The 26,605-nt window shown below is 40.2% G+C and overlaps 1 protein-coding gene across 3 annotated transcripts in view; it reads left to right on the top strand.

The window, feature by feature from the left end:
- pde4d (phosphodiesterase 4D, cAMP-specific) overlaps positions 1-26,605 on the top strand; it is a 613,923-nt gene that overhangs the window by 516,952 nt on the left and 70,366 nt on the right. For all 3 annotated transcript variants that reach the window (XM_060823615.1, XM_060823627.1, XM_060823636.1), the window contains exon 6: positions 12,172-12,284. In XM_060823615.1, the coding sequence (XP_060679598.1) occupies positions 12,172-12,284 (113 nt within the window). The remainder of the gene's footprint in view (positions 1-12,171; positions 12,285-26,605) is intronic.

Here is a 26,605-nt window from a genome sequence, read left to right as displayed (position 1 = left end):
AAATTTCATCATATTCTTTTGTATTTGCTTTCTGATAATCAGTCTTAATATTTAATGCAAAGCTGAAAACATACACAGCTGACATAATACAGAAATAATGCATTTGAAGCACTCTAATTTATGTTTGGTGATACTTAAAGGAGAAAGTGGGCAAGCTATCAATGATGCTTAGAGATAATACCCACCCACAGAAGAGTTGACTATTTGGGTGGGTGTCTGTGATTGTCAGTCCTTTAAGACCGGTTGTCACAAGAAGAGTTTCATTGTGTGGCTATTTCAGAAGCTGATGCTGCTTTGTCAATGTTTGTAGACTTTCAGGAAAACACCTTTTTCTTTCTCTTCCTTCCTGGAATGACAGGCTCAAAAGTAAGTTTCATCAAGTCTGTCACTGCATCATAGGGCTGAATTTTACAACTACCCAGAAGCAGATTGGCATGTCTGGAAGATGTAAAATTGGGCAGAATGCCATGGACACAAGGCATTACCTACACTCTGGCTGGAATTTTACCCAATGTGGGAGAGGCCTCAAGAGACTTGCTCCCAGTGGGCCAGTTGAGGCCTTAAGTAACTAATTAAAGGTCACCTGGTAAATCTTCACCATCCCAATGTTGAGTTTTAACCCTCTGCAGATACAGACTTGTCACCAAATATGAACAACTTATATTGTGTAAGATATGTGGTGAAGATGTAAAAACTGTATTTTTGTTTGTTTTTCTCTGTATTTTGTTTGCAGTCTGAAGCGGGAAATGGGCTGGTTTAAAAGTCAAGAGTTATTGAAGGATTCTTGCACTTTTTAAAAGCAAACTACCTGACACTCATTGGAAGTGCTGCTCATGCGACTAAGATTTTAAAAGTGAGGATAACCTAGTTACAGGTGGCTCTGTACAAACAGAGATTTGACTGGCAGCAATTGGCAGACTGATCTGTAGACTAGTGCTCTTTATCAATGACAAAGCCTCTTGCCTGTCAACAACAATATAATTGGCTCCCAAGTATCTAAAAGCATGGGTATGTGAATGTTCAGGTCAGAAGCCATTGGATCTCTGGAGAACATGGAGCTCTGTAGTTAAAACAAAATCTCAAGCCTGGAGACAGCCAGACATCCCCCCTCATCAGTTACTGTGAGCTGTGACTTTCACTTGATAAGTCAGCAACTCTTATTAGTGTAAACCAGTCACCTTGAGCTTCCAGCAGACAAGTGAAAGTCCCTGGTGAAGGAAGATCCTTGTACCATTTACAAGGGACACTGGAATAACTCATCCAGGCTCCTAAAACAGCACCAAATCAGTGACCTCTATGAGCTAACAAGCCAAGAAACAAGAGAACCACCGCCTGCAAGATCTCCTCCAAGCCACTCACCTCCCTCAATCTGAATTGCATTGTTGCTCCTTAAAATGTTCAATCTCCCTTGCTAACAACACCCTGGGTGTTTACATCACATGGACTGCAGTGATGGTTCAAAATGGCAGCTCACCACCACATTCTCAAGGGCAACTCAACCCTAGCAAACATTGAAAAGTCTACTGACCCTTAAATCTGAAGCTATATACATGAAAAATAGTTTGCTGCAAAAGTATATTTGAACGACTCATTGTCAATGGAACTGTACACTAGGATGACTGTAGTTCTTCAGGGAAGAAGAAATGAAAGAAGGTCCAAAACCGTGCAAGAAGATAGATTAAATGAGTATATTTTGTACAAAAATTGCTTTTAGAATTTTGTTGATACCACAACAGGAAAATAAGCAGAATTAGATCATTTGTATTGGTAGAGGAGTACAGTATAAGGAACAGAAAATACTACCCAGTTTCTTTCCCCATAGCCTAAATATAACCTTTCGAAGTGCTGACTTGTTTTTTTGTGGGAACTGAGGTCCAGCTTTCTTTCCCAGAACTGACCTGATTTAATGTAAGTTTAGAAAGATCAATGAAAATGTAGTCAGTCACAAGGCCTGGAGCATCTTAGGGAGTATCATAGCACCCGTTGCAACTGCTAGTCATGAGGATAATTGTAAACAGTAATCCTATTTGGTATAATATAAGTAGAATGTACAATAAACAAAGTAGACAAATACATACTGTGCTTTATTCCTCACATCAGTAGCTCTTACTCATTTAAATAGGATAAACAGGACATCTTAACTATTACTCTATGTATGCTTTAACATTGCAGTTCAAAATAAACACAAGCTAATCAGGGCTTCTGAAGAGATTGTTGCAGGAGAAATGTGTTTGCTTTCAATCTTAACACGTTATACCAGACAGTAAACAATTATTATCATCATACTGCAGTTTCAGTTGTCTCTTGTGAGTAAGCAGATGTTTGGAACCATTGTGTATTCAAACAAAACAAGTGTGTTATCAGATACTTAGAAACTAATGCAGAACCAGCTTTGAAACCTTCACTGGGTATTTTACTGGAACCTCCTGCTCTAGCAGCATGTTCCCTCCATCACTGAAGCTATTGTGTACGCCTGTGACTTGTTTTTTAGTTCTAATCCTTCCCTTTGGAAAGCAGTACATCAAATGGTTGTCTCCATGTGCAGATTAATGTGAAAGAATGCAGCAATTCAATATATTTGTTACTGAATCAAAATGATGTGCAGTCATTAACCAATAAGCGTAGCACTTGTCAAAAGTACTTAGCTGCATATTTGCAAGCATTAAACATGGTTGTTTTTTTCAAAAGCAGTTTCAAATATTGTCTTACCCTGTGCATCTAATGGAAGGATATGTATCTTCTGCATTTGAGAGTTGCATGGTTATGCCAGAAAGCTGTTTAGCAGTGTTTGAAACTGCATGATGATATCCTGTTAAGTTACTGACATCCCCGTAGTCACAGAGGACCGCAGAGAGAGAGATGACCACTGCTGAGTTTAAGCTATGGGGGTCACCACACCTCAGGCAAGGGACAAAGTTGGGAAGGTAGAACTTTCATGTGACTTCAGCCATTGTAGGAAATGAACCCTGAATGTTGGTGCCACTCTGTATCAGAGACCAGCCATCTAGCCAACTGAGCTAATACACAGTGATTAAGGATTTCAGGAACACCATTACAGCTTAAATTTCTCAATAGTCTCCCTATTTTAGTGACTAAATCATAAACAATTGACCCCCACTGTATCTCTCCATTCATTTGTTTTTCTGTAAAATAGATTGCATTTTTACAGCCACCTTTACCACAATAAAAAAAATCTCAAGGCATTTTGCAGCAGCATTATTTCACGATCCACACTGATCCTGGTGAAGTTATTAAGGACAGGTGACCAAATCCTTGGTTGAAAAGTAGGTTTTTGGAGTGTCTCAAAGAAGAAAATAGAGCTGGAGAGACTTAGGGAGAAGTTTCCTGAGCTTAAGGCCTTGGTATCTGAAGACATGGCTGCTGTTTGTGAAGTCAGGGATACCTAGCCTAAATGTGGAGACATGCAGCTATTTCAGAATGGTATAGGGCTCAGGGAGATTTTGGTAATGAGAAGGGGCCAATGACATGGAGAAATAGGAAAACAAGTGTTGCTTGACTGGGTGCAAGTAGTGGTCAGTGAGCACAGTAGTGATTGATGAGTGAACGTGTGTTGCAAGTTAGGATGCCAGTTAATTGTACACTGCAGAGTTTGAGTTTTTGGAGGATAGAACAGTGATGTCCAGCCAGGTGTGTATTGAAATAATGGAGTCCAGAGGTAATAAAGTCAAATCTGAGCATGTCAGTCACAGATAGACTGAGGCAGGAACAGAGTCAGATGATGCTAAAGAGCTTTAAAAAAAGTCTTACTTCTTTGATAAACATCTCTCAGCCTATGGGTGAAAGCGTTCCATTTCTTTGCTTGCTCCTAACTTCCTCATTTTTTTTTCTTCTCTCCCCTGGTATTTCAACCCTTCACCACAGTGAGCAATTTGCCGAAATCAACATTTCCCCTGCCTGATTTCCTGGTACAGCAGCAGAAATGAGTAGAAATTGCCTCATAGTTGAAATCTATTTATGGTGGCCTAATGGTAAAAGCAGGTTCACTGGGTAAATTATGGCCTCTTCTTATTCCTTATGAACTCATTATTTCAAGAAAAAATATTATGTATAAATGTTCACAGGTTAACTTTGAAGATATAGGAAGGGAAAGTAATATTCAACATGGTTCGGTGCGCTATCTACACTGGCTTAGTCTAAAGATTGCATGGAAGTAAGCATCTTGAAGCTCACTTTTATTATTCACAGCAAAATAAAATGTGAAATAAAGAGGATATTAATTAAACCATTTATTTAAGACAAATTCCATAACACTTCATCACAATATAACTTTTGGTAACAGTTTTTAAAATTTGTCACGATAATTGTGTCTGTCATTTGTGTGATGTGACAGGCAGATTTTTACAAGTCTGTACTCTGCAACTACTACACTTAAATCAGATTGATGTGAAAAATGATCAATAGATTGTCGAAGGAAGCCTCAGCAGAAAATAGACTTGAGAGGGAAAAGAGGTGTGTGTGCCAGAGCGGTTTGCAGACCTCACATTTCATTTGCTGCAGAGATCAATTAATGCATCAGTCAAAGTCTTAGTGCAGTCTCTCATGAGAACATAAGAATCACGCAAGAGTCACATTGCACAAGAAGGCCATTTGTTCTATCATGCCTACACTGACTCATCAAATGAGCAAAGGAAATTAGAGCAGGAGTAGGAATGAGACCATTCAGCACCTCAAGCTTGTCCTATTATTTAATAAGATCATACCTGAGGTTTAACTTCTTTTCCACTTTCTTGCTCTACACCCAAACCCTTTCATTACCTTAAAGCCCAAACATCTATCAATTTCACTTTTGAATATACTGAATTTCCAGTATATAAAGTAATTTCCAAATACTCGCAACTAAATAATTGCTTGATTTAAGTATCGAACTTAAACATTGCGAAAAATGGACATTGGGAATGCAACAGGGATAGGCTATCGACATGGCCCTTTCCTCATTGAAAAAGTTGCAAAATGTGGACATACTTATTTTGCTTACAAATAACAGGGCCTCTGTGAATGTATGTAAAATTTAGCATGCACAAATTAATCATGTTGTGCATCTGACTGATTATCTTAAATGGTTCTTAAAGATGTGGGAAGAAGAGAGTTTTTTTCCTAATTTCAGCTGAAAATGACTGACCCCCCATTCCCAGAGACTGTGCCCTCTAGTTCTGCATCTTCCAGTCAGGAGTTACTGCCTCTCAACGTCTACCCTATCTTTCCTCTCAAATCGCTATCAGTAGGGCCTTCACTATTTCCAGAAGAGCAAAAGACATCTGCCTGGCATTCTGAGCAATGTTGTATGTAAAGCAACACATGAAATCAGATTTTCTGGTCAGTATCACATTGCAATTTTTAGGTGCTTGTTGATGTGTTTCCCACATTACAACATCTGGAAATTACTTTATTGGCTTTTGGCTGTAAATCATATTGAGATATCCTGAGATTATGAAAGGTGCTATGTAAATGCATGTTCTTCCTTTAGTTGAAGTGTCAGACTGGTTTGAAAGCTGAAGTTTACCGAAAGGCCTAAAGTCTATGAATGTCTGACTTAGTGAGCCACGCCTAAAAATAATGAAATGCCTGAGAAAAATAAAATAATGGGAGATCAAGAAACAATATATTGAGGAACAAGTGAAGAGGAAAGATATGAATTTGAAATAAAAGGAGAGAGAGAACAGAAGTGAGAAAGAGGGCAAGCCATCCATTTTTAAAAAACCTTTTAAAGCACTAGATTTATTATCACAGGGGTAGAAACAGTTAAATGAATACGAACCTTTGAGGATATTTGTAATGGCACATAAACTGATAATAGGGAGAACCACTGTTTTAACCGACAGCTGGCCTGATATGCACAGTGCAGGAGTTCATTCGTAAGGGACAGCTCAGAGAATCTCTGGGTACAAGGTTGAAGTGCTTTTGAAGACTAGGATGTGGTGAGGGAAGAAAAATTCTCTTGTGGTGAAATTGTTCCGTGTCATTAGTGAACCTCACGAAGCAGAGACTTTTTTGAATGAACTATCATATTGGTGAGGGGAAGGGGACAAGAGAGAAAAATTGATCTGAATATACAATTTACAACAATGGTAGGGGTAAGAAGAGATACAAATGATCTAAGAGTGGGGGGATGTAGACGAGAAGAGTTGCTGTGCTGAGTTATCTCCAGATCTGTTGCAGGCAATGGGGGTGAATAACTGCAGTCTGAAGCTTTATGACTCCATGATGTCAAGACGCATGAACATCAAACTCAAAGTGAACCACACCCTGGGAGATATGTACGTATATATTCTTGCAAGGTGTATTTTTATTTCATTTACATTACACATTTGGAATTGGCATACACCCATCAAGAAATATGCATAAAAATTTCTCTCTCTTATTTTAACATTTGTTTAGCAGTTTATTGAACTGCAGCCCATGCTGATTACTGTCGCTCAGTGTTTGCTCATGTAAGGTATCTCTTGTTAGTGAAGCTGGAAAGTAGGTGTTTGTTTTTACTGTATCGTGGTTACTGCATTTCATTTAGTCTGAAGCCACGTCACTCGCTTGCAGTCCTCTTAGGCAGTGGACAAACAGACCAGCGGATTTATTTTGATTTCACTTTAAATTCAAAATAGTCAATTCTCAACCCCCTCCTCCCTAAAACAAAATTGTTTTATTTAAAATATCTGAATAACAGTACATATCCACTAACTTCAATTCAAATATTGTAAAAAGTTTACATTTGTGTTTACAAAGAAGTCTTTAATGCTGAGATGTTTCTAATAGTAACTTGCCATTTAAAGCAATGAAAGTCAAATTACTGGGCAATTTTATTGCGTTTTACCTAATTATTTTATGACGCATTTAAAAGGTACCTGTTACCAAAATAAACTCCCACTTTGAGCCACTGTTACGCATGAAAGCACTGAATAATGACAGGAATTTAGTGGTGAACCAGCATGAAGATTGTGTGGTTCTAAAAAGAAGTCTTAAGTAACAATGTCAAATTCAATAATGTACTTAATTTCCCTTTGGACATACAGTTTTGATATTGTGATGGATATGGTCAATGTAATAGTGCCTTACTCCACTGTCCCCAGATCAAAAATCAGCAGTCCTGCCATATCCAGTTGTGAATGGTAGTAATTAATTAAAAATTAACAGAAGAGTGAGGCGGCACAAAGATCTCCTTCAGAATACAGGCAGAGACTAGGATGTCGGTTTGGAGCACAAGTTTTAATGATTTGCAACTATCTTCGGTCATAAGTAGCTGAGTGGATGATCCGCCTTGACCTTCAGCTGGGATCCTTAGAATTAAAAATATCATTCAGTTCAACTCACTCCAAGTGAGTTTTGCATCTTCGATGCTGCAAAGACTTCATATCTTGACAGTATTATAACTGTAGTGCTGAAGATACTCCAGAACTAGCCATGTTCTTAGCCAAGTTATTCCATGATGGCATTAGCATTGATCTGTCAATGTAGGAAATTGCACAAGTATGTGCTGTCTGCAAAAAAAAAAGCTAAATTAAAATTCACCAATTACCACCCATTGTCTGTTCTCAATTATCAGCAAAGTGATGAGCATTATCATCAACAGTATTGCCAAGTAGCTCTTATCCAGCTGAACTTACTGACCAGTGGTCAATTTGGATTCCTTCAGAGTCACCAAGACCTCATTACGGCTTTGGCCCAGTCATGGGCACAAGTATTGAATGACAGAGGTGAGGTAAGACTGACTGCCCTTGCTGTAAGGCCACGTTTGATTGAATATGGCATTAGGCAGCCCTAGCAAAACTGAAGTCTGTGAGAATTAGGGAAATATTCTCCATTGGTTGGAGTCATAGTTGGTACAAAGGAAAATGATGGCTATTTGAGTCAGATATCTCAGCCTCAGGACATCTTCGCAGGAATTCCTCAGGATAGTGTCATAGGCCCAACCAACTTCAGCTGTTTCATCGGTGACCTTCCCTCCATCATAAGGTCAACTGGAGATGCTCATTGATGATAATATAGTGTTCAGTACCATTCAATCTCCTCAGGTAATGAAGCATTCAGTGGTCACATACAGCACAGTCGTGAGGGTGGCCTGGTGGCTCAGTGGTTGGCACTTCTGCCTCAGACCACCAGGGACTAGCGTTCAATTCCAGCCTCGGGTGACTGTCTGTGTGGAGTTCGCACATTCTCCATGTGTCTGTGTGGGTTTCCTCCCAGAATCCAAAGATGTGCAGGTTAGGTGAATTGGCCATGCTAAATTGCCCATAGTGTTCAGGGATGTGTATGGTAGATGCATTCGTCAGGGACAAATGTAGCATAATATGGTAGAGGAATAGGTTTGGGTGGGATACTGTTTGGAGGGTTAGTGTGGACTTGTTGGACCTGTTTCCACAGTGTAGGGGGATTCTATGAACAAGATCTGTGTCATATTTGCCGCCTTTAGCACGTACAATTGCATTGTACCTTTCTGAGTTTGTCTGGTGTTTGACCAGTTGTTGTCCTGAGTTCAATAATCTTTGACCTTTCACAAACCATTCAGGCTATTAGAACTGGCTACTAACATACATGCAAGAACAAAAACAGAAATTGCTGGAAAAACTCAGCATGTCTGCTGGCATCTGTGGACAGAAAGCAGAGTTAGCACTACAGGTCTAGTGAGCCTTCTTCAGATTTAATTTAATTTAACAGGAATGATGCATTTCATTCCTGATGAAGGGCTTATGCCCCCTAAATGTCGATTCTCCTGCTCCTTGGATGCTGCCAGATCTGCTGTGCTTTTCCAGTGCCACACTCTTGACTATCAATTAAGTGGTATCAGTTTTGTGTTACCACACAAGATGGGGTTTATCACCTTTCTGTCAGAATGCAGTAACAAAGCTCAGTTAGTCATTGAGCTACAGCTACCTAAGAGGTGGGGAATGCATTTTTTAAATGTGCTCATGGGACTTGGGTATCGCTGGCAAGTATTACCCCTCGCTAGTTGTCCTTCAGAAGATGGTGGTGAGCTACTTTCTTGAACCATTTCAGTTACCTATGTTATGGATGGAACACTCTTCGGGAAGGAATTCCAAGGATTAAATCCAGTAACACTGAAGCAATGGCAATATCTTTCTAAGTTGAAGTGGTGAGTGGTTTGGAGGGGAACTTGCAAGTAGGGGTGTTCTCATGTATCTGCTACTCTTGTCCTTCTAGATTGAAGTGGTCATGGGTTTGGAAGGTGCTGTCTAAGGGTTTTTGGTGAATTTCTGCACTGCATTTTGTATATAGTAGCATGATGCTGATTGTTGTTGTTGGAGGAAGTGGATGCTTGTGGTTGTGGTGCCAATTAAGCAGCCTGCTCTGTGCTGAATGGTGTCAAACTTCCAAAATGTTGTAGCAGCTGCACCCATCCAGGCAAGTGGGGAGTATTCCATCTCACGTCCTGACTTGTGCCTTGTAGATGGTGACAGGCCTTAGGGAGTTGGGAGGTAAATTATTTGCTGCAGTATTCCTAGCCTCTGACCTTCTCTTGGAGCCAGTGTTTATATATGGTGAGTCGAGTTGTGTTTCTGGTCCATGGTAACCCCCAGGATGTTGATCATTGAGGATTCAGTCATGGTAACATTAAGTGTCAAGGGCTGGTGGTTAGATTGTCTCATGGTGGAGATGATCATTGCCCAGCATTTGTTTGAGTGAATGTTATTTGCCACTTGTCAGCCCAATGTTAAAAAGAAAATGGGAAATGCAAACCAAACCAGGCTAATTGGCATCTCGGACCTGCTCTACCATTCAACTGGGTCATGGCTCACCTTCTGCCTTAGCCCCATTTTCCATCACAATCCACATATCCCCTCTGTGACCTTAATATCTAGAAATCTATCAATCTCTGCCTTGAACATTGTCAGAAACTGATGCTCCACAGACCTCGAGTGCTGTTGCCAATAATATGTAAGGTTATGAGGAGGTCTTTTCATTAAAAAGGTTATGGTAAACACCCATGTCTCTGATGATAGAGCAAGGTCATGTGCCATGGACCATTAAGCGAATGACTACCTTGGGATCTGTGGTGAGGGATTTGGGAGCTTTGTCGAGTTTCTCCTGGAAATTACTTCTGAAATGTTTTCTGTGAATTTGACGTTCTTCTTTCTCCAGTAGTCCTGGCAGCAATCAATGGGGGCTGCTTTCCACAAGTATGTCAGATTTATCTGTTTTGACCTTATGTGAGAACCAGAATATGAAAACTCCTGACAAATCAAATTCTTGACACCTTTCACTCGATAACCTTGTTTGGAGCAAGCAGATGCTACAATTCAAAAGTTCCAAAAAACACCAAAGAACTGTGGGTCCTGGAAATCCGAAACAAAATCAGAAATTACTGTGATGAGAAAAGCTAAGCAAATCAGGCAGCATATGTGGAGAGAAAGCAGAGTGAATATTTCAGGTCCAGTCACACTTCCTCAGTTCTGTCAGACCTGCTGAGATTTCTAGTAATTTCTGATTTTAGTTCTTGGATTCTTAGCCTTTAGGCTAGGACTCAGCAAACCTGCTTATATTCAACTTTTTAAAAATTCGTTCATGGATGTGGGCATCTCTGGCTGGGTCAGTATTTATTGCCCATCCCTAATTGCCTAAACAGCAGTTATGAGTCAACCACATTGCTGTGGGCCTGGAGTCACACGTAGGCCAGACCTGGTAAGGATGTACGTTTCCTTCTGTAAAGAACATTAGTGAACCAGATAGGGTTTTCCGACAATTGCCAATGCATTCGTGCTCATCATTAGACTCTTAATTCCAGATGTTTATTGAATTAAATTCCATCATCTGCCATTTCAGGATTCGAACCCAGATCTCCGAGGCCTCACCTGGGTCTCTGGATTAACAGTCCAGCAATTATACCACGCCTGCCTTGTCAGTAAGAGTGAGTGACACTAGGAGGTTACAGGATGCATAGCCCATTCTTAGTTCCAAATGTTCATAATACAGTCTGATAATACAGTTATATTGTTAATCTTGTGTTGTTGCAAAACACTGTGTTTTAGAGTAACGCAAGATGCACTGTAGCTGCAGCCCTGCCAAGTTAAATATAAATTGAAGTTTAAATTAAAACTTTTTTTTATTAAAAATTGTATTTCCTGGTATGGGAACTACTGCTCCAGAGCCACTTCTAAGTAATTTTTAGTTTGGCAATGTGAAGATTTTATTGCATATACCTTCTGCCCAGGCAGATTATTTCTCCCAATTCGACATAATGTAAGAAAGCCAGATCAAATAGAAGTCTACTGATTCAATGTTCAGAAAATGATCATCTGACCGAAGCCTAAATTATTTTCATAGAAAGCTGATCTCTTTTCTCCCCACCCCGCCCCCCCCTCCCGACACCTCTCATTGGAGCATTTCCAGGTCCTGATCCTCTGTGGAGATCTATGCCAGGATTTCGGTTCAGCCTGGCTCTTGCTTGTACAGTGTACTAGCGCTTTTGGTTGTGGTTCAAAGAAAGAGGCAGACTTTGTTAAATGTGTGATGCCACATAAGAGTTCACTAACTGACTGAAGTGCTAGGGAGATGAAAATGATTAGATTTTCATGAAATGATGTGACAGTTTAGATGTCATAAACTGAGCAAAACCAGGAAACCTTCTTCCTTCGTCTTTTATTCGAGCTGAAATGTATATTCTATGAGTGACTTTAAGAAGGACTTACTGGCTCGTCTATATGGCTTTATCCATCCAGCTGTGTAATACTGGTGTGGTTAGAAAAAAAATTTGAGATCGTCATGGAGAGATTTTCATGGGCAATGGGAAACTGACTCAACTACCTGGCTCAGGATAAAGGCTTTTACTATTTTCTGGAAAATATTCTGCAGACTGTATAAGTGTGCTCATTTATGGTTTTAATAATACTAGTAGACTAAAAGGTGGACAAAGAGAGAATTCTTCATTCATCATGTTGCATTTCTGACTGACGGCTCTCCAACTGTGTGTACCCTCTCCTCGAGAAGAAGATCACCAAACTATTGTGGCTGCTTTGGTTTGACGACAGGAAAGATATTTTTCAGAGGTTTTTTTTTGTTGAGAAAACATTATGAAGGACAACTCATGTGTGAGCTCTGGTCATTCGAACATGGCTTTGTGTGGCATGGTGGACCCTTACAATATCACTGCTAGCCCTGTAAAAAGTTCAAAAGCTGAACTCCCATTCATCTGTCTATTCGCAGAAGAGGCCTACCAAAAACTTGCAACAGAGACCCTGGAGGAGCTTGACTGGTGCCTGGACCAGCTGGAGACCCTACAGACCAGGAATTCTGTCAGTGAGATGGCCTCCAACAAGGTAGGATTGTGTTGCCATGGGTTATCAAATAGTTTATCTGTTTTGATAACCTCCGAGACAGCGAGAAAATAAGGTCTGTTGTGATTTAACATTGAGCTTCATAAATAAAGTTTTGTGCATGCACACTGGCTAACCGATAAAAGTTTGTGCAATGGCAGTGACCAAAATGTGCCCGATCTAGGGAGCAAAGATGTCTGCATACAGTATATCTTGTGCAATACTACACGGTCATACTCTGCAAACATTAAAAGAACCCCCCTCATCAAGAATCGATCCACGTAGTAAGTCAGGGCTCAATTTGGTGGCCCACTCCCCATACCAACCGTCTAAGATCAAATGTTTCTGTGTTCTGTCTATTGCATTGGAATCAACCTGAAACATATTAGTGTATCTGCAGCAAAATACTGCATGTTTCCAGGTAAGAATACAGACACAAAACAGGTACAGTTTTTTTTATATGAATGCAGGCCTTGTTTACCCTCTGTCATTCAAATAAAAAGAATGTGTTTTTGGTTAGTAATTTCAACAATCGTATCACCAGCCTGTTGCAAATGAATGGTTTGAATTGCTGTTGATCATTTTTGTGTCTGCTTTCCTGAGACAAATATACAATTTCGGCAAGCTAGTCTCATAAATTGAATCATAAATGGATTGTATTCTGTGACGTACCAAGAATTAATGCAAATATAGTTGATTGTCTTACACTGCAATAAAGATCATAGCACAGTTATTTCTGAGTAAGTGTTACATATAAAGCTCATTTCAGCATACAAGAGTTGTCCAGCCTGATTTTTTTTTTGGAGATTGTATCTGCTTAGATTACTTATAGCTTGTAACATAAAGTTATCTCATTTTCTGTCGAAAACAATGGCATATTGTCTAGGTGGATTTGGCCACCTCTCGAGTAACTTAGCAGTGTTGAGGGACATCAACATCACAATAAAAGGCCAAAATGTGATTTTGTCAAATTAAACAGAAAAAGGTATTTGGAGATTATGTACATTTCCATTATTCTTGTTTTTCTCAAGTTACGTTTATATTTGATGGAACTGAATTGTTGAATAAAGTAGTAAAAATCATTTCTTACAGTCTAATGCATGACAATAATTAGATACATTTCAATATCAGTCCTTCGTGATTAATCAATTCATCTCTGTGATCTGTCAGAACTCAGGGTTTACTTTGAGGATCTGCATAACTTCCAACCTTCAAGTTATTTATTTCATTTATTCTACATTATAAAAGATAATTGAGATATTGCATTTAACTAGTGCCTTTCAAGATCGCTTTGTTGCTCAAAATGCTGTGCACGAGTTAATGAGTGTAGATACTGTTGTAAGAAACAAAGCATTGAAGAAAAATTGCAAACACAGCAATGTGATAAAGACGAGATAACCCTTTTTTTAAGGAATGTTGATTGAGAGATAAATATCGGCAAGACACCAGGGATCACCGAATAAAGCCAAAAACATAAGAAATACTCAGCAGGTCAGGTATCTTCTATGGATTGAAATCAGGTTCATATTTCAGGTGATTGATCCTTCATCAGAATTAGCTTAACACAAACTGAAGTGTTTAATTTGTTTCTCTGTAGAAATACTGCTGAACTTCCTGAGCATTTCCAGCATTCTGTTTTGTGTTTATTTCTGACTTCCAACAACTGCAATGTTTTGCTCTGTACCTTCCTCAAAATAGTGCTGTGGAATCATTTATATTCTCTGAAAGAACAGATATCTCTGTCCAATATCTCACCCAAACGCCAGAGCATTTGATGGTGCAGTATTCCCTTAGTACTTAGTCCCTGGAGTGTTAGCCTTGGTTTTTTTTATAGTCAGGTCCCTGGAATTCAACTTCAACCCACAGTCTTTTGCTTCAGATGCAAAGAGTGTTAGCATGCAAGGCCCATGAATTAAAGCAAATGGTAGTCTGCTATGATTGTATTATTTTAGATCCAAGAATGTAATTTGAGTTATTAGGAGAGGCTGGAACGTTTTTTTTCCCTAGAGCGCAAGAGCTTGAGGGGCAACCTTATAGAGTTTTATAAAATCATGAGGCATAGATAAGGTAACTAGCAAAGATTTTTTCCTTATGATAGGAGAGTTCAAAACCAGAGAGTATAGATTTAAGATGAAAAGGGATAGATTTAAAAGGACCCGAGATGCAACTTTTTCATGCAAAGGGTGGTGTGAGTATGGAATGAACTGCCATAAGAGGTGCAATTGAAGTTACATGAATAGGAAAGGTTGAGAGGGATATGGGCCAAATACATGCAAATGGGACTAGTTTAGTTTGGGAAGCCTGATTGGCATGGACATGTTAGACTGAAGAGCCTGTTTCCGTGCTGTTATGTCTCTCTGTCTCTAGATCAGGAATAAGCGTAGGCCTCTCAGCTATTGATCACATCAGATCACATCTGATTGGATTGTGCCCTCAAATGTTCTTTCCCATCTGTCGCCAATACCATTTACTCCCCTATCAGTCAAGAATCAGTACAATTCAGTCTTAAACATATTCAGTGATCATGCTATGTGTTACTTTTGTCAAATCTAGCATGGTGGCTGAATTTTTAAGTAATGTTTTCAACTCAAATCGTAAGTGACAAATAAGCATTGTTATACTTTAATGGTGATCCTGTGCTTTCACTATAAGTGACTTCAGCTTTCACCTGTTCTTCAAATATAGGTTAGACTGGAAAAAAAAAACACCTGAAAGAACTGAAGATGCTGTAAATCAAAAACAAAAATTGCTGGAAAAGCTCAGCAGGTCCGGCAGCATCTGTGGAGAGAAATCAGAGTTAATGATTCGGGTCAGGTGACCCTCAGATTAAACTGCCCTCTTTACCACAATATACTTAAGTTTTAAGTTTCTTTGAACATAGTGATGTCAATTTTTTTGGCAGCAAGATATTTGGTGGAAAGACAAAAGTAAATAAGATTAATTTTGAGTTTATATCTGAAGTTATGCTGAACATTTGCTGAATTAGTTCAAAGCCTTCCCGATTTGTGAAGTATCAAAGAACAAATGTCTTGCTTCTACTATCCAAGCTGTGTGATAGGCTGTTCTTTCTGTAATCACAGATAATCCCATCAGACTCATATGCTTTACGTATCATTAAATTGCCATTTTACCCTCCCTTATATTTCAAGAAAAGGTTAAACCATAAATAAAGTGCTGAAAATAATTGATAGAATGGTACATGAAGCAACTCCACTTAACTCCACATAAATACATTTTCATTAAGTATCATATTAGCAATAAAGTATGCCATCCATATCTCTTCATTAACTTTGTTCTTCCTGGCTTATGAAATGCCTTGAAGAAATTGTTGACCAAAATGGAACAATCACAGTGCATGTAATTTCTTTTTCATGTTGGAGCATTACTAGCTCAGTAGGGGGATGGGAACCTGTGGTATTGTTCCAATACGCGGGTGGATGAGAGTAGGGAGGACATGGACAGGATTTCACCGTCACAGGAGTGCGCTGGCAGACAGCAAGCTGGTTTGAAGTGTGTCTACTTCAACACCAGGAGTATCCGGAACAAGGTAGGTGAGCTTGCAGCATGGATAGGTACCTGGGACTTCGATGTCGTGGTCATTTTGGAAACATGGATAGAGCAGGGTCAGGAATGCATGTTGTATGTTCCAGGGTTTAGAGCTTTCATTAAGATCAGGGATTAGATAGGGTGGACAGTGAGAGTCTTCTTTGTAGGACGATGACCTTGGCTTGTAAGAGGATACATAGCTGCAAATTGAGGGGTGATAGATTTCAGACAGATGTCAGAGGCAGGTTCTTTACTCAGAGAGTGGTAAGGGCGTGGAATGCCCTGTCTGCCAATGTAGTCAACTCAGCTACATTAGGGGCATTTAAAAAGTCCTTGGACAAGCACATGGACGATAATAGCGTAGGGGGGTGGGCTTAGATTAGTTCACAGGTCAGTGCAACATTGAGGGCCGAAGGGCCTGTTCTGCGCAGTATTGTTCTATGTTCAATTACACAAGAGGTTTCATTTTGTGCAAAGCATAAGCAGGAGGTCCCAAGGACAATCTCTTCTTTCCTCCCCAAGTGCTGCATGGAGTTAAAGCTTGGCATCACAGTGTGAGTAAAAGCATTAAATATCAAATCTGACCTTGCAATGTAAAATAAAACCTATGACAAAATGTGAAAAAGAAGGGTTTTTTTTCCTTCTGCCAACTCCCATTCAAATGTTCCTTAAAACCTACTTGTTTGACCATGCTTTTGATAGTCTGCTGTATATGTCTTGGTGTCAAATATTGTTGATGAGGTTTCTCTGAAGCATTTGGGACATTTAATACATTAAAGCATTATGTAAATGTAAGTTGTTTTTTTTGTAGATTTAATGTTAATCCAGTGCAGCATGCCATGTATCCAATGCGATAATTGACATTTTGCTGAAATTGTTGATCTTTTTGGTTGTATGAAAGTTCCATTAGTGTCTTTCTCTACTGTTTATAAAAAAAAAGTGATAATGGCATTGACATTGTGCCTTTCACTTACTTAAGATATCCTTAACTGACAAGTTAGATATGTAATTACTGGTGTAATTTAGGGAAAAAAGCAGCCAATTAATTCACAGCAAGGTTCATCAAATGACAGAGAGATAACTTACCAAATAATGTGCCATTAGAGGGTTAGATGTTGATTAAAGCTTCAGGACCATTAGTGTACCTTTTTGCCTCGTAATCTACTAGGTTTATTCTAGGAGATATTTGGGAATCAGTTAAAGGCCTCCAAAAGATGGCATCTTCAGTTATGCAGCAGAATGTCAGCCTCAGTTACAGATACTGGAATGAGGCTTAAATATGGAGCTTTCTATTCTGTGGCGACAGTGATGCCACCAATATTCAAATGAACAGAGTCTCTTCCAAAGAATAACATTCAACGGTAAAATTTAGTGAATATGATAGCTGAGATTGGCAGCAATAGGTATGTGTGAGAGTTCTTGTTTGCAGAGTTTATTGATTCAATCCAGGAGTGACACGAACATGTAATAAAAGACCACATTGCCACCTGAGCAGTACAAAAAGCAACATTTTTTTTTACAGAAGGCATTCTTCATTCTGCAATCAGTTAAAATCCCACGATTATTCTAGTTTGTTTCATTGTGAGAATTTGGATGGAATTATTAATCAAAAGTTAGCATTAAGAATGAATGTCATTAGGAGTATAAAGAAAGCTAAGTGAATTTGGAGGTTGGAATTTGCAGCACTTGTACATTTTAGAACACCAGAAGGATATGTATTTTTTAAAAAATAACAAATTAAAATATACAAAAGTAAAATGCTGAGAATGCTGGAAATTTGGAATGCAAACAGAAAATGCTGCAAATACTCAGATCTGTGGAGGTAAAAGGAGAATTAATGACTCATTCAGGTTTGTGATGTTTCATGAAAACTGGTAAAAGTTGGAAACGCAATAGTTTGAACAGGTAAAAGGGAGGAAGATGGGGAGATCAAAAGGGAAGGCCTATGTTGGACGAGAAAATGAGAGATTAAAAATGAGAAGCTTAAATAATGCAAGGCCAAAGAGGGTGGTAACAGGCCACGTAAAATAACATAAGGTCGGTTTCAAGAAGGTGTACATAACAGAATCCTGAAAAGCTGCCATCCAAAAGCAAATTAAAAGAAATACAAGAGGAGTGATAGAAAATAACAAAGAAAAATGCAACAAAATAGAGGTAGAGATTATGATGTAAAATTGTCGAACTCAGTATTCAATCAAGTAGGCTGCAAAGTTCCTAGTTGAAAGATTAGGTGTTATTCTTGAGTTTACATTGGAGCACTTTAGAAGGTCAATGACAGAAGGGTGAAGAGGGTGAACAAAGTTGTGAATTAAAGTGACAGATGACCAAACTCTCGGTCACACATGCAAACTGAATGAAGTTATTCCATAAAGATTCTGCTTTTGACTGTGTCTTTATCTAATCTGACCTCATTAGTATTCATCTCCCATTCTATCACCTGCTGGATAAAAACTAGACACCAAAAATTCCGGACGTGGCAGTCAGAGCAGTTTCCTGGTGACCCCATCTTGCTGATTGCACTTCTGGATTTCTATCTCAGACAACCAGCACTAATATCTCCAGTCACTTTTCATTGGTAGTGATTGCAAACATCCCACATCTATGGTCCTTAGCGTCCAACACGTACAGAAAGTGAGGACTGCAGATGCCGGAGATCAGAGTTGAAAAGTGTGGCACTGGAAAAACTCAGCAGGTCAGGCAGCATCCAAGGAGCAGGAGAGTCCATTCCTGTTGAGGGGCTTATGCCCGAAGTATCGATTCTCCTGCCCCTTGGATGGGTGGCACAGTGGCTCAGTGGTTAGCACTGCTGCCTCACAGAACCAGGGACGTGGGTTTGATTCCAGCTTCGGGCGACTGTCTATGTGGAGTTTGCACATTCTCCCTGTGTCTGCGTGGGTTTTTTTTCAGGTGCTCTGGTTTCCTCCCACAGTCCAAAGATGTGCAGGTTAGGCGAATTGGCCATGCTAAATTGTCCATGGTGTTCAGGGATGTGTAGGTTAGGTGCATTAGTCAGGAGTAAACGTAGAGTAATAGGGTAGGGAAATGGGTCTGGGTGGATTACTCTGAGGGTTGGTGTGGACTTGTTAGGCCAAATGGCCTATTTCCACACCTTAGGGATTCTATGATTCTGTATATCAGTGTGCACTTTGGAGCGAGCAATGGGAGGAATTCACTGGCAAAAAAGTAATATTTATCAGAAACACTGATCTGGGAGGTTGTATTGTTTGAACAGTGTGATGGGGACTAAGAAACCAGATGCTTGGAAGCGATTGAAATGAAATTGACCCAGAGTAATGGTATGGGTAAGCATGCAGTAACAAGCAGAAAATTGGAAATGACCTGAGGTCAGTTTACTGTAGCATTTCAAATAATCATTAGTTGTTTGTTTAATTCAAATTTTGAAGAATTACATAATCTTACCTTCAAGGAATATTTCACATCTTCAGCAATGACCTCTTTGAAAAGTATATGATTTTTTTTTGCACAGGTCACACCAAAAAAATTAAGATGGTTCAACAGTGGTTAACAGTAGTTTGTTTCATCATAATTGGTCAGGGATTTATTTATAAATTAAGGACCCATAAAAACTATTTTGTATTTTTAATCAAAACAAATAATGAAGAAGCCAAGCACATAAAACAAGAAACATGAAGTAGAGTCACAGACCCTTCGGTCCAACTCATCCATGCTGACCAGATATCCCAACCCAATCTAGTTCCACCAGCCAGCAACTGGCCCATATCCCTCCAAACCCTTCCAATTCATATACCCATCCAATGCCTCTTAAATGTTGCAATTGTACCAGCCTCCACCCCTTCCTCTGGCAGCTTATTCCATACACGTACCACCCTCTGAGTGAAAAAGTTGCCCCTTAGGTCTCTTTTATACGTTTCCCCTCTCACTCTAATTCTAAGGCCTCTAGTTTTGGACTCCCCCACCCCAGGGAAGAGACTTTGTTTATTTATCCTATCCATGCCTCTCATGATTTTATAACCCTCACCTTCTGACGCTTCAGGGGAAACGGCCCCAGTCTGTTCAGCCTCTCCCTACAGCTCAAATCCTCCAACCCTGGCAACATCCTTGGAAATCTTTTCCGAACTCTTTCAAGTTTCCCAACATCTTTCCGATAGGAAGGAGACCAGAATTGCATGCAATATTCCAATAGTGGGCTAATCAATGTCCTGTACAGCTGCAACATGATCCCCCATCTCCTGTAGTCAGTACTCTGATTAGTAAAGGAAAGCATACCAAACGCCTTCTTCATTATCCTATCCACCTGCAACTCCACTTTCAAGGAGCTATGAACCTGCACTCCAAGGTCTCTTTGTTCAGCAACACTCCCTAGCACCTTACCATTAAGTGCATAAGTCCTGCTAAGATTTGCTTTCCCAAAATGCAACACCTCACATTTATCTAAATTAAACTCCATCTGCCACTTCTCAGCCCATTGGCCCATTTGGTCAAGATCCTGTTGTAATCTGAGGTAACCGCCTTTGCTGTCCACTACACCTCCAATTTTGGTGTCATCTGCAAACCTACCAACTGTACCTCTTATGCTCCCATCAGAAAAAGCAGAACAAAAAAAAAGACAGATATCGAAAATACCCATCGTAGTACACTTCAGATTCACACTGGGGAGTTGTGTACATATTGAAAAGTCCAAAAAACATTACTGTTGCTCCGTTTTAATTATTTTTAATTAATTACAAGTCTAAATGAATGAAAACCACTAAACAAACAGATAACATTTACTAAAATGACTCACAACCACTTAAATCAAAAAGTGTGGTGCTGGAAAATCACAGCCGGCCAGGCAGCATCCGAGGAGCAGGAAAGTCAACGTTTCAAGCAGAAGCTCTTCATCTGGAATGTGGGGGGGGGGCGGGGGTACCCAAGGGGGCTGAGAGATAAATGGAAGGGGATGGGACTGGGGGGAAGGTAGCTGGGTGTGATAGGTAGATGAAGGTGAGGGTGAAAGTGATAGGTCAGAGTGGAGGGTGGAACGGATAGGTAGAAAGGAGGATGGACAGGTCAGGAGGGCTGTGACAAGTTGGAGGGCTGGATCTGAGATAAGGTGAGGGGAGGGGAGATAAGGAAACTGTTGGCATCAACATTGATTCCAATTGGTTTGAGGGAAGTAAGACGGAGGATGAGGTGCTCTTCCTCCAGTTGTCAGGTGGCTAGAACTTGGCGGTTGAGGAGGCCCAGAAGTTGCATGTCCTTGATGGAGTGGGAGGGATGGTGGAAGAGCCTAGGTCAACCACTTAAGGCCCACCATCCTTAGACTCTCACAGAACTACCTCACTTAACTGACTAACTTTCTCTCTCTCTCTCTCTCTCTCACACTCTTTCCTCATCCTCCCAAATCTTCTGCACTTGACCCCTTCCAGCCCCCTCTCCCTCCCATCTACACCCAGTAATGTAGAAAAGCAGTTAGGGTTTCTTGTGATTCGTTGGATGTCCTCATAAAGAGTGCTGCCCACTATATGCCACTTTGTAGAGACAAACAAGAGCATTCGCATGAACAAAGTGGGCCACAAACCATTTATAGATTGTCTCGGTGCTGTTTGTGCCAAGATGCCCAAATTAAAATCTCAGTCTTTGTAATCTTAGTACACTGTAACCAAATTTATTAAATTAATTCCTGTCAATACGTATGTAATTTATTTCATAAGTAGACAAACTGCCTTCTTCATATTGTTCAGGGGAGAGGTTGTTGGAATTGCTAGCTCATTGCTTGCGCATTCCAAATTACCCTTACGAAGGTAAAGTTGAGCTGCTGCGCAGGCAGGCGTATCCACAGTATTGTTAAGGAATTTCAGGATTTTGACGCAGTGACAGTGAAGAAGTGGTGATTCAGATCCATTAAGAATATTGTGTGATGTGGAAGGGAGCCTGCCATTGGTGACATTCCTGTGCATGTGCTACCGTTGCCTATTTTGGCAATAGAGGTCACCGTTTTGGAAGATGCTGCTGAAGGATTTGTGGTGAATTTATACAGTGCATCTTGTAGATGGTGTATACTGCTGCTACAGTGCACCATGGTGAAAGGAGGGATATGTTGATAAATGTGCTGCCAATCAAGTGGACAGCTTTGAGCTGGATGGTGTCAAACCTCCTGAGTAATGTTGGAGCTGCAACCATCCAGGCAGGTGGGGAGCATTCTATCACACTCCCGACTGGAGTCAGGAGGTGAAGTACTCACTGTAGTATTTTTAGCTTCTAACCTGCTCTTGTGGCCATTGTGTTTACGTGATGAATCCAGTTGAATTTCTGGTCAATGGTAACCCCAAGGATGTTGATTGTGGAAGATTCAGTGATGGTGACACTATTGAATATCATAGTGAGATGGTCGTATTCTCTATGTCAAAGATAGTTATTGTCTGGCTGTTATGTGGTTTGAATTTTACTTATCATTTTTGAGTCAAAACCTGGACGTGGCCTGCTTTAGGATCTGAGAAGTTGTCATTGGTGCGGATCATTCTCCAATCATTGCCAATGTCCCCACTTTGATCTTATGATGAAAGAAAAAAGATTAAAAATTCCTCAAATGTTTAAAACATGGTGGTGGTCATGGGGAGGTTTCAAATTTGAATATGGAATGAAGTTTAAAGTATGGAATAAGTTTTTAAAGCTATGCAGAAAATAAAAACAGATGAATGATCACTACAAAATAATCCCCTTGGTAGATTGAATGATTGAATCGACAAGCCAGTCCAGAAACAATTCTCTGGTCTGGCTGCAATCCCAATTTCAGCCTCAATTCTGAATCAGGAACGAGGGAGTGGCCACAGCAGGATGTTAGTCACAAACTAATTAGAGACCTTTTCTGGGAGCCCAACATAATGAAAGAAAGCAGATGGTTTGTAGAATTGGGTCAACTCACTAGGAGCCCCCACAATGATGTCCAATGGAAAGTCCCACCAGGAGGGGTAAGCTTTGCTGAGATAACAAGAGACAGTGGGAGTGCCCCCCCCCCCTCCCCCCACCTACAGTGGCAGTCTCTGCAGGACTGGGAAAAATGGAAAACAATGCCGGCCCACAGCTTTCCTCAGCATCTCACACACCTATTCGTTATCAGGGGATTCATCTGGAACTGATCCAATGTTGATGGAAATCTTCAACTGATGTTTTGGACTTCTTAGCAAAAATGTAATCTAGTGGCTAAATGTATGCTGCAGTCAGCACAGCAGTTAAATCAGCATTCAGCTTTGAGAAACCTTTATAAAAGCTAAGTTCAAAGTGATTTTTTCAACTGAAGTGTGGAGCAGGTTAGGGAGCAGCATCAGCCCTCCTTGCTCTACTTTGAGGTTGCTGCACAACTGAGAAATCTGACTAGTGTCCAAGCCATTGAATTTACTCCTACAGCAACCCCCTGGGGCTCCCACTGCTCACAAGAACCAGTGAGGCATGAAGAGGCTGGCTGGTCACCTTACTGAGGTTCTCTGCAGATTTAATTAGTCTAATCACTGTATTGGGATACCAGTTGAATGGATGGAATTGATTGTCCACTGTTTCTGGCATGATCCAATTTCCAGGCCTGAGGTAAAAGGTAATAGACAACTATCGTTCAGAATTCATCTCTCAGATTGCCAGGATGAACATCTTTCTTCACATTTTTAATGTCACTTTGTATCAATTATAAAGTGAGAGGTCTGGAATGATATCAGCAGTGAAACTGACAAGGAGACGTGGACATAAGACATGAAACACACATGTATAGAATGATGATATATTAAAAAAATTATATTAAAAATATCTCCTTGGTAGATTGAATACACAATGTAGTCCTGAACAATTCTTTGCTTCCAGTTGCAATCCCAGTTTCAGTCTCAGTTCTGAATCAGGAACCAGGGAGTGGCCTGTACATAATTTCTTGACTTTAGGTATATGTTGTTATTCTAGTGTTGTGCTAAGTTGACATGCAATCCCCTCCTCACTGTGAAATTAAGTTCCAAGTGTAATCACTCGAAGATCTCCACAACTTGGTCTTTAACGGATTGTTGTGAAATAACACCAATGATTGCAGATAGCTTTAAAATTATTGCTTTAAATGATTTTGCAAACAATGCTGTCAAACCTCCTCTGTGTGAGGTGCAATGACAAGCAGGACAGTGCTTGAAAGTATGGATTACTGTGGGCAGAATTGCCTGGGAAACCGTGTCTGTTGGTGAGTGAGAAATTTGCAATAATTCCACATGGAGAGGAATTGCCTCAGAAGAGCAGTAGAGATGCTCATGGCACAGGCTTTTCTATTCGGACTGACATAAAGCTATCAATCATTCTATGTTGAACAAGGAGTCTCTGGCAACAATGCTATTTTAGCAAAACAGTGTGATTGTTCTAGCAGGTAATGCATACTGTACGCAACAGAATATCAGCACAGTCAAAGATTCATTCTGAAAACCATTCAGTTTGCAATTGTTTCATAACACATTCTAAACTAAATCTCATTATGTTCAAATTCAGCAAGACTGAGCACTAACTATAGAAATTAAGAGTTATTAAAGGATTCATTACAGCAGATGCATAAACATAAATCATCCCAGTAGTGAACAAAATGATGTGCCTCCTGTTTTATTGTAGGTGCTGCCTGAATATAATATGTTATAGAATCACTGCAGTGTGGAAAAAGGCCATTGGGCACACATCATCTGCACCAACCCTCCAAAGGGCATCTGACCCAGATCAGGCTCCCACACTATCCCTGTAGTCCCACATTTCCCTTGGCTAACCCACCTAGCCTGCACATCCCTAGTCACTACAGACAATTTAGCATGGCCAATCCATTTACATGCGCATCTCTAGACTGTGGGAGGAAAATGAAGCACCCGTAGGAAACCCACGCAGACTGGAGGAGAACTTGTAAGGACTCAAGGCTGGGATCAAACCTGGATCCCCAGCGCTGTGAGGCGCCTTGCCACACTGGAAATTGTTAATTTACAATCTCTGAATAGTCTAATGGTTTTTTTTTAAAAGAAGTTTTTGTGGCTTCATAACTGATTAATTTTTCAATTCTTAATCCATTATGTGAAGTTAAGCAGAGAAGGAATGAATTATACTGGATGTTGAATAGAGAGCAAAAATTTACTGGGGCTTCGGGATTCTTGGACAAATGGAGGCCTCACTGGCAGAGACAGGCAGCCAGTAGAGAGGTTGTAGCACCCTTAGAGAACTAAGTTAGAAGCAAACATTCAGATTGAACATGTAGGGGAGTCCCGTTTGTTCAAAGGGAAAGCCTCAAAGTGCAATGGAGCCTCTATCCCTGGACAAATGCTGGAGGACTACCACAATGAAGCTGGTGAACTGCTCATATTGTTCCTATTTGAGGCCTTAATGGATTAAATTGGCTGCCCACCTCCAATAAACAAAAGGCTGATACCCCTGCCAGCATATCCCTGCCAAATGTTCCTGGAGTTGGGAATGGGTAAGGGCCGTGTTGTAACACATTTCTGCATGACTTTCCCGATTCCAGCTCCTCTTGGCCTGTCATCTCTGGGCCAGCAAAATCCTGTGTGAAGGTACCTCATGTTGTTTCTCAATATAATGCATTTTCAAACAAGGGTTAGCACTCTGTGTCCTGAAATGTGAGCAGTGTGTGCATCAATGGTGATGAAATGTACCTGGAGTTTTCTCCATGAGCACAACCTAGAAGTTAGACCTGAGTTCTCTTCCAAAACAGCCTTCATTTTGCCAATGTCATTTCAGCAAAATATCATCTCAATGTATTAAAATACTCATTACTTGAGCAAAATTCTGCATAGCTAATCATGGCTTGAGGCAACAATGGAGCTAAATATATGTCCAACTTAATTGTTAAAATACAAGTTTTATCCATCAGGCAAGAATCTGAAATTGGGAAGCATTTTATTTGTTTTAGATTAGATTACTTACAGCGTGAAAACAGGCCCTTTGGCTCAATAAGTCCACACCGAACTGCAACCCACCCAGACCCATTCCCTTACATTTACCCCTGCACCTAATACTATGGGCAATTTAGCATGGCCAATTCACCTAACCTGCAAATTTTTGGATTGTGGGAGGAAACTGGAGCATCTGGAGGAAACCCACGCGACACGGGGAGAATGTGCAAACTCCACAGAAAGTCAACTGAGGCGGGAATTGAACCCAGGTCTCTGGTGCTGTGAGGCAACAGTGCTAACCATTGTGCCACCGTGCCATAAAAATGTATTGAAAGAAACAGAATATATTGAGCAGGCCAAGATAAGAAACATGTCCTGAAAAACATTTAGAGATTGCAATTAATAGATCAAAACTATTTTGGCTTCCTGTTGTGTATAAAAATCTGGTTGCAACATTGAGAGGCATGTAAATAAGCATAAAGTGAGGGAGATCATTTTTGAGAGTCAGAGCTGAGGCTTGATCTGTGAGCAGCAATTTGTTTGAAATTTTAGTGGATTATACTTGAACCTTGGGAAATTTTATGATGTTGAAAGTGATGTAAGGATGCAGATTATTGCTGTGTCTAATTCGCATATAGTCAAAATTCTGCAATCAAGCCACAAAATGAGTTTGAACCCAGTTGTGGTTGTGTTTAAGTGCAATTGTGGAGGAAATCCTATGCCTACGTCTTTGTGTGTGCACTGACAGATGGCAAGGCAATTTTTTGAGAAGTGAAAACTACAGAAAGGAGCATAGTATGCATATGTTTCTGCATATCATTAAAATAGTATAAAAGATGACATGGGCAGATCATTTCCGCTCAGCACCTGCCATATCAAATATCGTCACGACATTGTTCGTGGTAATTCAAAAAC

The sequence above is a fragment of the Hemiscyllium ocellatum genome, chromosome 1 (assembly GCF_020745735.1).
Source record: "Hemiscyllium ocellatum isolate sHemOce1 chromosome 1, sHemOce1.pat.X.cur, whole genome shotgun sequence".
In the NCBI taxonomy this organism is placed as follows: Eukaryota; Metazoa; Chordata; class Chondrichthyes; order Orectolobiformes; family Hemiscylliidae; genus Hemiscyllium; species Hemiscyllium ocellatum.
This window is presented reverse-complemented; position numbering and strand designations above follow the sequence as displayed.